Genomic DNA, 14,368 nt, shown 5'->3' with positions numbered 1-14,368 from the left:
ACATCCAAATTACAAAACATGAGACTCTCTTTTAATATGTTTGAGAATTCGTGCCTTGAGACAGGGATATTTGGGGGGTAGCAAAAAAGGGGCCCTTCACGCCTCCCTCTCATTTTTAAGTAGTAATCTAATGCCCCGACTGGACAATATTTAAAAGAGTTGCACGAATTGATTGTAAGTGTAAAGACTTTACCACCAGAGTGTTTATAATTTTGAAAGTGAATCAAAATTTTACTTTTTAGAAAAGTAACCTGTGACATTTGCAAGATATGATTAGCAGTGCAACTTGATGTTATTTCTCCTATTCTCAGGAACCCATGGAAAGCCAATAAAAACATTGCTTGAAATAGTACTTTCTTATAAATATTTGACACTGTATTTTCTAATGCCCCACATATTTTATGTAGCACTGCAATTGTTATTGGTAAACGAATATCCATTGAAGGTCTTGATTTGCGACAAGAACTTAACAGTTTTTGAACAAGGAAGCATGACGTATTGTCGGGCAAGTTATTGATTCTATGTATATATGCTATTGATGAAATAAATGACACAATAGAAGAGGCTGCATAACCTTCAAAGCAAATAAATAAGAGGTAACTCATAAGTTATTTGAACTTGTTTCTGATCCTTTTGTATATAATGTATGTACAATAAAATAAGTTCAAAACAAAACAAATTATACAGATTTTATATTGTAAACAGGCAAGAATTTCAACCAATAAAACAGAATCAGTAAACAAACCGTTCAGTTGTTTCATTTTAAATACTCTATTATTTATATAATTAAAAGTTCAATTATTTTGTATCTTTATTTTTTATTTTTTTTTTGTAAATCTACTTCGTAGTTGGTAGAAACTGGAAGCACAAGTTCTACCGCGTATGTTGTTACAAGGTGAAGGTCAGTTGATCCGAGTGTGTATTGAATTTGAAGACCAGAACAGAATTATGTAGTGCTTAGCTTCGATATATCCATTTTCTCGCAGTTTATCAGGATCTCTTTTCAAGCGGTTTTATAAAAAGGTGACTGGGTGGGAGTTTTTAAAGATAAAGTTCTTGCTCCAACAAAAAATTATCCCCGTCTTTTTTCTCGTACCTTTCTTCGAAAAATTGAAAAATACTCAGTCCAAATCCTTTCTACCGACAATTAGTACACCCGAGTGCTTCGTGTGTAAAGTTTTATTTGATAAAGATTTTTGCAAGAAAACTATGATCGCAAGAGGATCGATCCACCTTAAGTGTACAAAGAGGAAATAATAAGATAGTCTAATTCGTGACCTACATTGTTTAAATGATAAAGTTTACGCACACAAGACTTGCGCTCCCGTTTGTGTTCAAATGCGCTGGTGATGATGGAGGTGTATTGTTAATGTTAACCCGCAGGAAGATTTTACATTCTCTACCAAGAAGATGAAGTGTTGCAACTTTATCTATCGAAAATGTCTCTTCCTTGGGACATTCTTTTTATTTTTTATTTCGTTCGCTGTAAACGCATTTGGACCACGACTGCTTGTAATTTTACTGGATGGGTTCAGATGGGACTACTTAGAACAGGGTGGACAAATGCTGCCTGGATTTCAAAGGATTTATGAACAAGGAGTAAAAGCTGAGTATATGATTCCCGTGTACCCCAGCTTTTCGTATCCCAATTTTTACTCGATCATGACGGGTAAGTCTTCTTTTTATATATATATATATATATATATATATATATATTGATAAATATATTTATACAGCGTAAACAATCCATAACACAATAATACTATTCTGATGAATGTTTATTTCTGTGTCCAGAAGTTTTAAGATATTCATTCAAGATCTGCAGGCCATCTTGGTTTTTAGTTTATTGCGAGATATGGTAGGCAACTGAAATTGGGCTATATTTCAAATTTCACTGAAGCAAGATGTGAATATTCTAATTGTCATATTCATAAGCATGTTTGACGGTCAAGATGTTTATCCTCTCTAACTGGGAAACTAATCATCTAATGTAACTTGCATATTTTCTGTGTTTAGCAACCTCAATTTATCTCCAGAATTGTACCGTGTCTCGTCACCGAACTTACTAGCAGCAGACCTATACACCTGTAGGGAAAATCTACGGGGACTTTACAAACAAGAATTTTGATATACGATCAACTTTTACTGCACACCATTTAGGAGTCCTCCCAACGTTTTTGTATCATTACATTGCAACCTCACGAATTTAGCATCTAGGCCATTTGTTGGCGTATTGAATACGAAATACATGTACAATCTTTTATTCAATCACATTCTTCAAAACAAGTGACACATAATATATACACATGATTGATTAATGCAAAAATGAGTATCTATCGCACCTGCAGTATTCCTGGTTGCTAGAAAGTTTTCTTTTCCAATAGTCAGACTGATTTTGAGATTCTAATTCAGATTCATTTATATTTGTATTATTTTTTCAGTGATTTTAGCAAACATGATTACAATTTCTATTTAGGAGTACACAGTGAAAGTCATGGTTATGTATCAAATTTTATCTTTGATGAAAAATATGATCGAAACTTGTTTATGGGAGACAAATCGTTTCAACAAGAAAAACAACGTTCTTTTTGGTGGGATGATGCAGAACCTCTATGGGTGACAGCCGAAAAGCAGGTGAGAAGTCGCACAGAATAAAGGTAGAGCATTAAAACTTTTGAATATTGTCACTTGTAACTATAATGAGTAGTGCGGAATTCTCTCTCTCTCTCTCTCTCTCTCTCTCTCTCTCTCTCTCTCTTATTTTTTTTAGTTCACCTTAGCTTTTCTGATCAAAGTTTGTCCGCTGTCTGTCGTCGTCTGCGTAAACTTCTCACATTTTCATCTTCTTCTCCAGAACCATTGGGTCAATTTCAGCCACACTTGGCACAAAGCATTCTTGGATGAGGAAGATTCAAGTTTGTTCAAATGAAGGGTCATGCATCCTTCAAAGGGGAGATAAATCGTAAAATAGGGTGGTAAAATTTAAAAATCTTCTCAAGAACCACTGAACCAGAAAACCTGAAATTTACATGAAAGCTTTCTGACATCGTGGAGTTTAAGGTTTGTTAAATCATGACCCCGGGGTAGGATGGGGGTCATAATAGGGATCAAAGTTATACATGCGAATATATAAAGAAAATTCTTTAAAATCTTCTCAAGAACCACGGAGGCAGAAGAGTGAAGATTTACCTGAAAGCTTTCTAATATAGAGTAGATTCAAATTTGTTCAGATCATGGTCCCCGGGGTAGGGTAGGGCCACAATAGAGAATCAAAGTTTCATGCAGATATATAGGAAAATCGTCTCCAGAACCTCTGGGTCAATATCAGTCAAGCTTGGAACTAATCATCCTTGGGTGAAGGAAATTCAAGTATGTTGAAATAAAGAACCATGTCTCCTTCAAAAGGGAGATAATCACAGAAATGCAAAAAAAATATGCCGGGGTCATTTTAAAATAAGCACTGGGCCAGAAAAGCTGAAATTTTCATGAAAGCTTCCTGACATAGTGGAGATTCAGGTTTGTTCAAATAATCCCCCAAAGGGTAAGGCGGGACCATAATAGGGGATCAAAGTTTTACATTCAAATATATTGGGAAAATCTTCTCAAGAACCACCTGGCCATAAGAGTGGAGATATAAGTGAAAGCTTCCTGATATAGAGTAGATTCAAAGTTGTTCAGATCATGGCCCCCGAGGGTAGGGTGGGGCCACATTAGAGCATCAATGTTTTACATGCTGATATATAAGAAATCGACTCCAGAACTACTGGGCCAATTTCAATCAAACTTGATACAAATCATGCCTAGGTGAAGGTGATTCAAAGGGGAGATGATGATCACAATAATGTAAAAATATGTTGGGGTTATTTAAAAATAATCTCAATAACCATAGGGCCAGAAAAGCTGACATGTACGTGAAAGCCTCCTGAGAAGGTGGAAATTTTAAGTTTGTAAAAATCAGGATCCTTGGGGTTATGGTGGGCCACAATAGGGAATCAAAGTTTTCTATACGATTGTATAGGGAACCAAACTTGGCGCAAAGCATCCTTAGATGAAATTTGTTAATATAAAAGGTCATTCTCATCTCCAAGGACATATGATAATTAATTAATTATCAATGTAGTCAAGTTTAATAATTAAGTTTGTTTAGTCGTTATCTTTGAAAAGTTTTTTTTCCTGATCCAAGCTGCTTGTATAATGAAAGTTTTGCTCAAGCTTGTTTCTTGCTAGGAACTGCTGCTCAGGTGAGCGATATGGCCCATCAGCCTCTTGTTGTAAGTCCAAGAACTTCTGGTGAAACGATGTTTTCACTATATAAAGTTAGTATCTACTAGTAAATAAAAAGTACACATATCATTTATATTGATTGGATAGATGGTGAAAGGGTCGTAAACCAATACAGAAACATAGAGACAGTGTAATTAAATCACCTAAATTTATTGGAATGCAAATGTTTATTCATTAGCAAGACATCATTGACTTTACGTGCGCACAGGTGAAGGGTTCATTCCAGTCTATTCCAACTTCCATCGCTGAAAAATGTTCTGTTTCACAAAATCCTGAATATTAGTACATGTATATACTGTTTCAAAACGTTTGTGTTATTTCAGGATAAAAAGTCATATTTCTTTTACTGGAAAGAGTGTGATGTTGCAATAAGGGGGGTTCGTCCAACGTTCTGTAAACCAAATACAATGATGACAGCTATTCCAGAATTGCAATATTCCATCACAGAGTCACTGAATCTATTACAAAATCGCTCGGCGGACTTCATAGGTAGATATCCATTTTATCACGTCAGTATGGTATCCCACACTATACACTGTGATTGCATATTTAATTTAACCAGATATGATTTGTCTGTTGTTTTCTACTAGGTATGTGTAAGTAAAGAATGGAAACATATTTTTTGCATATTACAAACTACATGTATCCCATTCTTTCTTACTTTAAATACACCCCACAACACAAAGAACGTAGATATTTTTTATATTCATGCTAATGTAAAACTTATACGGTACCAATTTTGATGCACCAGATGCGCATTTCGACAAATAATGTCTCTTCAGTGATTCTCAACCGAAATGTTTGAAATCCGAAATAACAATGAAGTTTTAGAGCTATTATAGCCAAAAACAGCGTGCCAAAAAAAGTGGAGTCAAATTCGTCTAAGGATAAGAGCTATGCATGAGGGAGATAATCCTTAATTTTGAAATGAATTTCTAAATTTTATAACAGCAATTAAATATACATCCGTATTTTCGAGTAAGTAACGTAATATATTATTTAATATTACACAAAGAACGTAAATAATTTTGTTAAATTTGTGATCATATACTGTTTAATATTTTACAAAGACCGTAAATATTTATTATATCTGATTATTTATTATATCATTTCACACACTTCCCAAAGCATGACCAACCATGTGATTTTCATCTGTTTCTTTATTCCGGAACACTTATTGATATAATAAGTACTCTTTACGATCAAATATCCGGATTGCTTTCTATCACATGTGTGCTTACAGGAGTTATGAGACTGATCACTGTTCGTTATCTTCGCCTTTCATGGTCATTGATATAGCAATTGCGTAGCTATATTCCATTATCACCTGCATGTGGTTGTTATGGTCCCTCAACTGTTTTGATACCATACATGTACCTGATTGGGATCAAACACCCAGCAGAAATAACCATACCCTCCCTGTTCACGTATCAAGTACATAACAAATCTATATTTTGTATGCTAATTTCCTAATTTGATGTCGTGCTAATTTTCACTACTGCTATCATTGTAGCTAAGATAATATAACATCACTGCATGTACCCTGACAACAAATTATCTCATTGTGTAAAAGAGAACATTGTTTTAGGAATATACAATGAAGTTGTTGATCATTATGGACACAAGTATGGCGTTGGCTCCAAAGAACTGGAGGGAGTAATCAATGACGTTGACCATGAGATTTACAATCTCATAGAACATATGACGTCACTAGGGCTAGATGACGTCAGTGTTATGATATTTTCTGACCATGGGATGATCAACATAAAAGAAACGGTAGATTTAAAAAATATACTTGACATGGATGATATAAAAGCTTTGATTCCCGAAGGAGCTACTGTAAAAATCTGGCCTAAAGATGGAGCTGTTGATAAGGTTAGATATATCATCACATAACAATTAAGATTAATACAATACAGTGGCGTAGCTTCCATTGAGGCAACCGAGGCAGCTCGGTAAAAAACCCACCTTTTACGTTGTTAAAATGTCGATAGCTTCTCCCCCTGCCTCGGTAATATTCGAACCCAAGCTACGCCTATGCAATAACTACTAAAATCGTTCATGAAAATAGGCATCATCATTCTATGATTCCGCGTTAAGACTGTAAGAAAATAACAACATTAAAATCTATATATTATTTTGGACCAAAAATCTTTAATTGATCAGTGGCCTTTCAAAATGATTGACTGATTGATTGTATCTTGTTTAACGTCTCTCTCGAGAATTTCTTTCAAAATGATGACAAACTGCAGTTGAGAAAAAAATCCTAGGTACTTATATCTGCGGTGTAGATGAAGGTCGCTAAAATTGTGTTCCATATGAATGTCGATAAAATTTATTTTTAGGTATATGCTGATCTTCAAAATGTCGTTCAAGACGGAAAAATCACAGTGTATAAGAGGGACAACATTCCAGAGCGATATAACCTTAGACGACATTATCGAGTGTCTCCTATCTTTCTGGAGGCTGACAAAGGCGTGTACATCATCACATCGCCCTGTAAATGTGTTGGGTGCTCGACATGCGTAAGTTGTTACACTTTTAACCCATTGTATAATACAGTAGGTCATTGTAATTCAAGTGTTTGTGTCCTATCAACGAACTACGTACAGAACTGTTTAATGGGCCAATCCGAAAACATGAGTTATCTTTCCTTGATCCGGAACGTAGTGCGCTTGCGTAACAGTAGTTTAAGAATTCCGGGTAGTATATTCGAGAAGCGTCATTATCAACAGTGCAGAAGGCTGCAAATATATTGCTGTATAATTTTACAGCAATCGCGCCAACAAATATGTTACATGTAACGTTAATAAAAAATCACAATGCATAAGTTTCCTTCATGCACGTGAAAATAACCAACTTTGCATGTAAAAATAATAGAAAATAATGAATGTTGTAAATAGTAGAGCCCCCCCCCCCCCCCCCCCCCCCCCACCCACGATAGAATGTTCTATCGTTGAAGTGATGTAATTTTATACGGAGGGCCTGTCCCGAGACAGTTAGATTATTCTAACTACCCCCTTCCAGGATTTCACGTGTTTTATGACTGAAATTAATATACATGTATACCATATTTTCAATTGCATAGATTTTCTCAGGATCTTTACTTAGAACCCCGTGTTTTAACACAGTCAAATTTATAATAAATGTTCGGAGGTTGCTTGTTCAATATCAGCGATAAAAGTTCTGACACAATAAGTATGTCGGACTGACACTTCTGGATTATGGAAATGTCCACCTCCTTCGAATGGCGTGTAAAATTTAACCCAGCCTTACTTGTAAATGAGAGGCCAATGACAGATTTCCAGCTGACTACTCACAAATACAGTTTCAAATACAAGTATAACCATAAAGAAATTTATCGTCACAAACCATCTTTAAACTGACAATTACACATGCAATGTTTTGAAATCAAAATAACTATAATTGAACCCCTGAACTTATAGTAATACAATAAAAGAGGGAAGATACAGAGACGTCAAAAGCATTCTATTGGGGGTTCAACTTACCTATCCCCTAAAGAGTACATCTGAGAGTGGCACGTACCCCCTCCCCCGGACCACACCTATGAAAAATAATTCATATCGATCGAGCAATATTTATTAAATAAAAAATTATTTTGATTTAATTACCTATTTTACTGCATTTTGAATATATCAGTTGAGATAAACAATCCCAGCTGCATGTCGCACATGTACAAATGATTTGCACACGGAGTGGACACGTCCAGTTACCTTGGAGAGAATTACCCAAACATTGCAATCTGGTTTATTTTTCAAAGAGTTGGTTGGTAGTGATGGAATAGTTATAGCCCTGATAAAACAGTGAGAGCGTTGATTTGCTACTTTATATAATTTTGGGGGGGGTTTTGTGGAGGGGGTACCATGATATGCAATATCCATACACGTGTCGATCTTCGTAAAAACCAGAGCTTTGAGCTGATGAGTTGCCATCATCTTTTGAGAGTCAATAGCTCTGTTCTGATTTCGTACAAAATAATTATGTCAGTAGCTATTGGAGACCTTTGTAAACAAGTGGATTTCTGATTTCCAATTCATTTTTTTAAATTCTTCTCTCCACCCCCACCCACCCCTGTCTCGATCAAGAAATTCTTTTTTGTTTCCATTAACATTTTCTTACCTTCTCGTAGAAATCATTTAAACTTTTTTTCGATTTTGAACAGCATCCATACTCAACATAACACATAAAATATTGCGCAGCCTGATTATGTTACTACCCGGAAGTTGTCATATTCACACTAAATGTTAGAATACAAACTTTAAGAGAGATACCTCGCGTTTTCGGACAGGCCCATATATACTGATCGACAAAAAGAAAAGGAAACGCATGTTAGTGATTTTTGCTGAATCTTTACCAATCATTTTTAAAATACATTTTGTGTTCTAGAATGAATTCCCTGATGACTCCTTCAGGCTTGTTAAATTTATCGATATTGTTTATTGGATAGATATTCTATAAAAATTAAGGACAATATTCATTTGTTTTCATTAAATCCTAGAATCAGTCCTAATGCACGTGCTTTTGGCACCAGTAGTCTACCAAATGTGTGGGTCCTCGATATTTGATTGCGTTATCTTTAACAGTAACAGCCTTTTGAGAAACTCTGCGTCTGAATAATGCTCAACGCAATTGGACTACTGGATTGATTGATATTGTTTAACGTCCCTCTCGAGAATCTTTCACTCATATGGAGACGTCGGCGACTGAAAAGTGTATCGCAATTTGCTATCGTAAGAAATTTCAATGTTGCGAGGTTGATCACCATACCTCGCTTTTGAAGCAGATATTAACAACATGCTTCAACAAATCATCGTCTTAGTGCAGGGAGACCTCGCATGACGTCAGCAACACAGTATCGCTTCATCGAATTTCGTCATCGTTTCACAACAGCGTAATCTAACCCCTGCACCATCAACTTGTTTGTCAGTAGTCGGCCTCGATTTAAAAAACTGACCATCAGCAGAACAAGCTCTTGTGTATCGAATAAGTTGAGGAATATAAACACCATATGCAGGTGATAATAGAATATTGCTACATAAATATGGAAAGTTGACGATGGAGAAGCTGAAATCATCCCGTTCGTCATAAGTTTAGCTGTTAGTTTGCCGTTAATATTTACTTTCAATAAAATATCTAAGTATGAAGCAGATGTGGAAGACTCTGTGGTGTCTTTTATTTCGAGTTCGCTAGGAAATATCGAATCGACATATGCATGAAAATTATTATTGTTAATAGATAACACGTTGTCGATATATCTAAATGTCGAATTGAAGGCCACAGCAAGATATTTTAAAATTTTCTTCTCACGTAGACGTTTTTGAATACATTCGGCTTCATAGGAATGTAAAAACAGGTCAGCTAACAAGGGAGCACAATTCGTGTCCATGGGGAGGAATTGGATAGGCGCATCTGCCAAAGACAACCACAGCCCCATACTCAGCAACAACTGGCCCACGCTCTGTAGTTAGAGTGGAGTAACGCCCCTAGACAGTTTTGAAAGACTTCATTCTGTCCTGGGGAAGGCTTTGGCAGACAGTCATTGGTGCTCGTGAAAGGGTACAAACTATTGATCGTGGCCTTGAACTATTAATTACTATAATTATCATTAGTGGCTGTGATACTTTGATTATTAACCCGGCGTTTACACCATTATTGTGTTATTAAGTACTTCTGTTTAAAAATGAATATGAAATTGTACTATTCGCTTCTTCCCCCCCCCCCCTTTTTTTTTTATCTGTACATGTATATGGACAGTTCATGTAACCGAGATATATATAAAGAAGCACAAATCTAGATTGTAAACATTCAGCATGGTGAAATGAATCAAAGTTAACAAGTTATAGATGTTAATTTCTGCCATACTTACAAGATACACTGTACATACATCTATTTATTATACCTCAGTATGAGAATTCTACATGTACCTACATGTCCGGTTAGCGTAATGGTTAACGCAGCGACCTGAGTTCGATCCTCAGGATTGGCATGGTTGTATGTGAGAGGGTATGGTGGTAGCCCATGTGGACAAGTTGGTTTCCTCCGGTTCCTCCTACATTAATGACCCTTCAAGTCAACGTCTGAGCCGACGAGAAGCATTAATATAAGTTGTAAAACTTGTTTGATGATCGTCGTAAAATAAATAAATTTTTAAGTTTTGTGTTTTTTCCTCTTTACATATCTATAACTGCCAGACCACAGATTATCGTTTGTTGCTTTTAATCAACCGCATTTTATTCACACGCTTACTCACAATAATTCATGTAAAATATTGCAGAGCTCGTTCAAAATAATATATATATACGTATATACTACTGTATGTACCAACCATTGTCAAGTAATGTTTCTAGATACTAACACGCAAGAGGAAACATTTTTCACGATTTTCAGCCAATTACATTCGAATATTTTACATTGATGTATAATAACATTATATTAATTCATCGTGTTCCAGGATTCCAAAATATGAATATTTACGTTTTGCAGAATATAAAGTATTCGGACATTCCTCAATATGCAGGGACAGGCGATATGGTGGCGACACACGGGTATGATAACGCTGACACAGCTATGAGGGCGATATTCTTAGCCTCTGGACCAGGTCATTATTCAACATGCTTACTCACACATACATGTATCATTCCACTATGATATGTTTATGTGATAACCTTAAATATTCATAGTTATCATTTCTACGCATACACTGTATATAGCGAACAAAAAACCCGCGGAAATGAGGAAAAGATTCCTCTCGTTATACGCAGTCATTGGTTTGTTCTTCGCTCAAAAGGTTACACAATTATGCATTAGAAATATTATTTTTTTTTTTTCGCAGGATTTAGGAGGAGTTATACTAGTAAACCATTCTACAACGTTGAGTTATACCAGCTGATGTGTGACATTCTAAATGTGAAGCCAAACCCTCATAATGGAACATGGTCCAATATATCACCCATGCTGTTACACCCTAACTCTTATCATACCAGAACGGACGAATTATGATCCTGTAGTTAGATATTTTATGTGTTATATCGAATATATTGGCATCACCTATCTACAGAACTGTGTTATATCAAATATATTAGCATCACCTATCTGCAGAAGTGTGTTATATCGAATATATTAGCATCACCTATCTGCAGAACTGTAGCTTTTTGGGAAGATAATTCGGATAGAGAGCTACAGATCTACATGTACATATAACCCTTATACAACATTCACAGCGCACGATTAAGTCACATACATGTACATGTACGCTCTTCAACAACGAAAAAAAAACCTGGTATATTATGGGTACCCGTGAACACAGAGTGTTCAGCGAGCCCGAGGATAATGTCCAGTAAATATTAAAGATTGATTCTCATATATACATGTATGTTTTTTTATGAAATCTGGTAAATGTACAGATATTATAAATAAAAAATAATACTCCGTTTACCTGATTAAAATATAGGGCTCACGGCAGGTCTGACCTGTCGACATGGGCACCTGATCCCACCTCTGGTATGTTCAGGGGTCCATGTTTCCCTGCTCTTGTTTTTGTATTCTTTATAGGAGTTATGAGATTGATCACTGTTCGTTATCTTTATCTTTTCATTAAAAAAGTGTTTCCAATTCGTACCCTACATTTCAACTCGATTTATGATATTTTGGTACATACATAATTCCTGAATTTATTGATATATCGGTATATTAAAATACATAACGCAATTAATTGATCCCAATTTCATTACAAATACATATTTAACTTACCATTGGGACATATGCTGTCTGACGTGTGTTAGGCCGTTCTTGAATAACTCCGTTTACATTGTCAAGATGTACATTGTAGGGCTCATGGCGGGTGTGACTGGTCGACAGATGATGCTTACTCCTCCTAGGCACCTGATCCCACCCCTGGTATATCCAGGGGTCCGTGTTTGCCCAGCTCTTAATTTTGTATTCCATATAGGAGTTATGAGATTGATCACTGTTCGTTATATTCGTCTTTCATTTAAAAATTCTGTTTTCTCTAACAATGTCAAACCATCTACCTGTCTTAGTTGGTAGTTTTGAATTCCCATTTCTAAATCCACAATATTTCTTGGATGTGATAGTCGTAAATTCAATAAATAATTTTCAAACATTACTGAATTTGTAAGCAGTCTGTAATTGAAACCTTTTCGGAGAAGTTACAGTGTGGTGTACGCCTTATATCTAAACCCAAGATAGATTTACTGATTTTTCGTGTCACACATAGGTCAAACCACATTCATCAGAATTTTTCTGAACAAATTTCAGACTTTCCTATATTTTTCACTGCACAAAATGTTTTACAGACAATTTAGAACGTTGTCAATTACATATTTAACCCCCCCCCCCCCCCCCCCAAGAAACCATTCTTGACATTAATTATTTAGGAATACATGTTATATTCATCGTCAATCATGAAATTTTGTGGTTTTTCAAGTTTAATATACGCTTACACAGATTAAAGGTTAGTTTTGTAAGTTTGCTATTTTGATAATCTCACACTTCACATCTATATAAAGTATCGTTTTGGAAATAGATAAGTTCATCATTATCAACCGTACATAGATAACAAGTAAAGCTTTTTTTAAAAAAGCTTGCCGTCTTTAGCAGCAACTCTATATTCAAAGTCTCACACCGGTAATTATTTTCACTATATTACTATAGAGGAAAAAAATTCATTAAAAATCAGTTTACAGAATTGATGCCGAATAACGCAGTCAGAAATGTTCTATGTTACCCATCTCGTCTGCCGACACCAGAAAAACACCACCCTACGCGGCATTTTCGAACATAAATTACCCGCAAACAAGACTACCTTCAAATCCACGTGTTTTTCACATGTGTGTAAACAGCCGGAGTACATCTCAGGAAGTAGCCTCAGCTACCAACAGCAAATAGTTCCTTTGCATACACTTGGTTATTTCTACAAATTACACAAAATTTCCTAATCAGGGGTGCAAAAATTAAGAGAAAAGAAGAGGAAATCAGAAAACTCGCGCAAGGAAAAAAATATTTCTTTAAATATATGGAACTACAATTGACTAAGTTCATTTTGATTGGACAATTACCGGTGTGATACCTATAGAGCGAAGTTGAATTATGTCCCTTGTCTTCATTATTGAATTGAGCTAAAATAAATAATCTCACGGACATCATGCCTACAAAGCTGTGTCCTGACTCCCATTGTAAAAGTTTGTATTTATGAAGGGTATATGTACTGGAAATCAAAATCACTGTTCCCTGTATTAGCACTGATTAAAGCCTCTATATCAAATGAAACTTGAGATTTTCAGTGTGTATATCAAAATATTTATTTTTTAACAAAGTTATGAAACAAAACAAACTAAAAAGATTTAAATTGCTCAAATTTGCATAAAAATTATTCTTGCATATTGTACAGTACAACTGCTTTAGAAATTAACCAGGATAAAGACCTGAGAATATTGTAATAGTTTTGCCAAAAATTATATCATTAAATACATAGAGTTTGATGGAAAAGATTAATAATTGTTATTCAAATTTGAGCAATTGTAAGGAAAAAATATTCTGAGGGAATAGAATAGTTTTAGAACAGATGTGTTGAAAAAAACAAAAACTTTAAGTTTACCTGATACAGACAGTCTAAACTTACAGCAGGGGTAATTTTAAGCAACATAATATGTAATGAAATGTTACTATCCTATTCCTTCTTAAGATTAGCAAAGTTATCAAATGCCACTGATAATACAAACAAAAATGGTTGCATTGGAATCACTGATTGTCAATTAAAATTATTCTATATGTCTACTTGCAACTTATTTTAATAATATGACATATAAACTAAAATGACAAGTGAATATTGTAATTGTCTAAGAGTAGACAGCAATTTTTTGTTAATTTGTGCATGAAAAACTTAAAACATAATCTAAATGTAACTGTTCCTGTAGTGACCTGTACTTGAGACAAATCTTTATCACCATCATACAAAGAAATTCAACATTTATTACTCAGACTACTTTGTCTTCAGCATATGAAATGTTACTGTCCTACTCCTTCGTTAGCAAAGTTTCACAGA

At 35.1% G+C, this 14,368-nt stretch overlaps 1 protein-coding gene across 1 annotated transcript; it reads left to right on the top strand.

The window, feature by feature from the left end:
* Window positions 1-815: 815 nt before the first annotated feature.
* On the top strand, window positions 816-11,361 carry LOC125681040 (glycerophosphocholine cholinephosphodiesterase ENPP6-like). The gene is made up of 7 exons (XM_048921735.2): window positions 816-1,669; window positions 2,477-2,634; window positions 4,608-4,773; window positions 5,873-6,159; window positions 6,630-6,809; window positions 10,789-10,903; window positions 11,138-11,361. The coding sequence occupies exons 1-7, from the start codon at window positions 1,411-1,413 to the stop codon at window positions 11,302-11,304; spliced, it is 1,332 nt and encodes a 443-aa protein (XP_048777692.2). The 5' UTR covers window positions 816-1,410; the 3' UTR covers window positions 11,305-11,361.
* Window positions 11,362-14,368: the final 3,007 nt, after the last annotated feature.

Source organism: Ostrea edulis, chromosome 1, assembly GCF_947568905.1.
Source record: "Ostrea edulis chromosome 1, xbOstEdul1.1, whole genome shotgun sequence".
NCBI classification, from domain to species: Eukaryota; Metazoa; Mollusca; class Bivalvia; order Ostreida; family Ostreidae; genus Ostrea; species Ostrea edulis.
This window is presented reverse-complemented; position numbering and strand designations above follow the sequence as displayed.

Coding starts and splice junctions, on each gene's coding strand:
- LOC125681040 (XM_048921735.2), top strand. CDS start 1,411: ATGAAGTGTTGCAACTTTATCTATCGAAAATGTCTCTTCCTTGGGACA. Junction 1,670..2,476: donor TTTTTACTCGATCATGACGG/GTAAGTCTTCTT, acceptor ATTTCTATTTAG/GAGTACACAGTGAAAGTCAT. Junction 2,635..4,607: donor GGGTGACAGCCGAAAAGCAG/GTGAGAAGTCGC, acceptor GTGTTATTTCAG/GATAAAAAGTCATATTTCTT.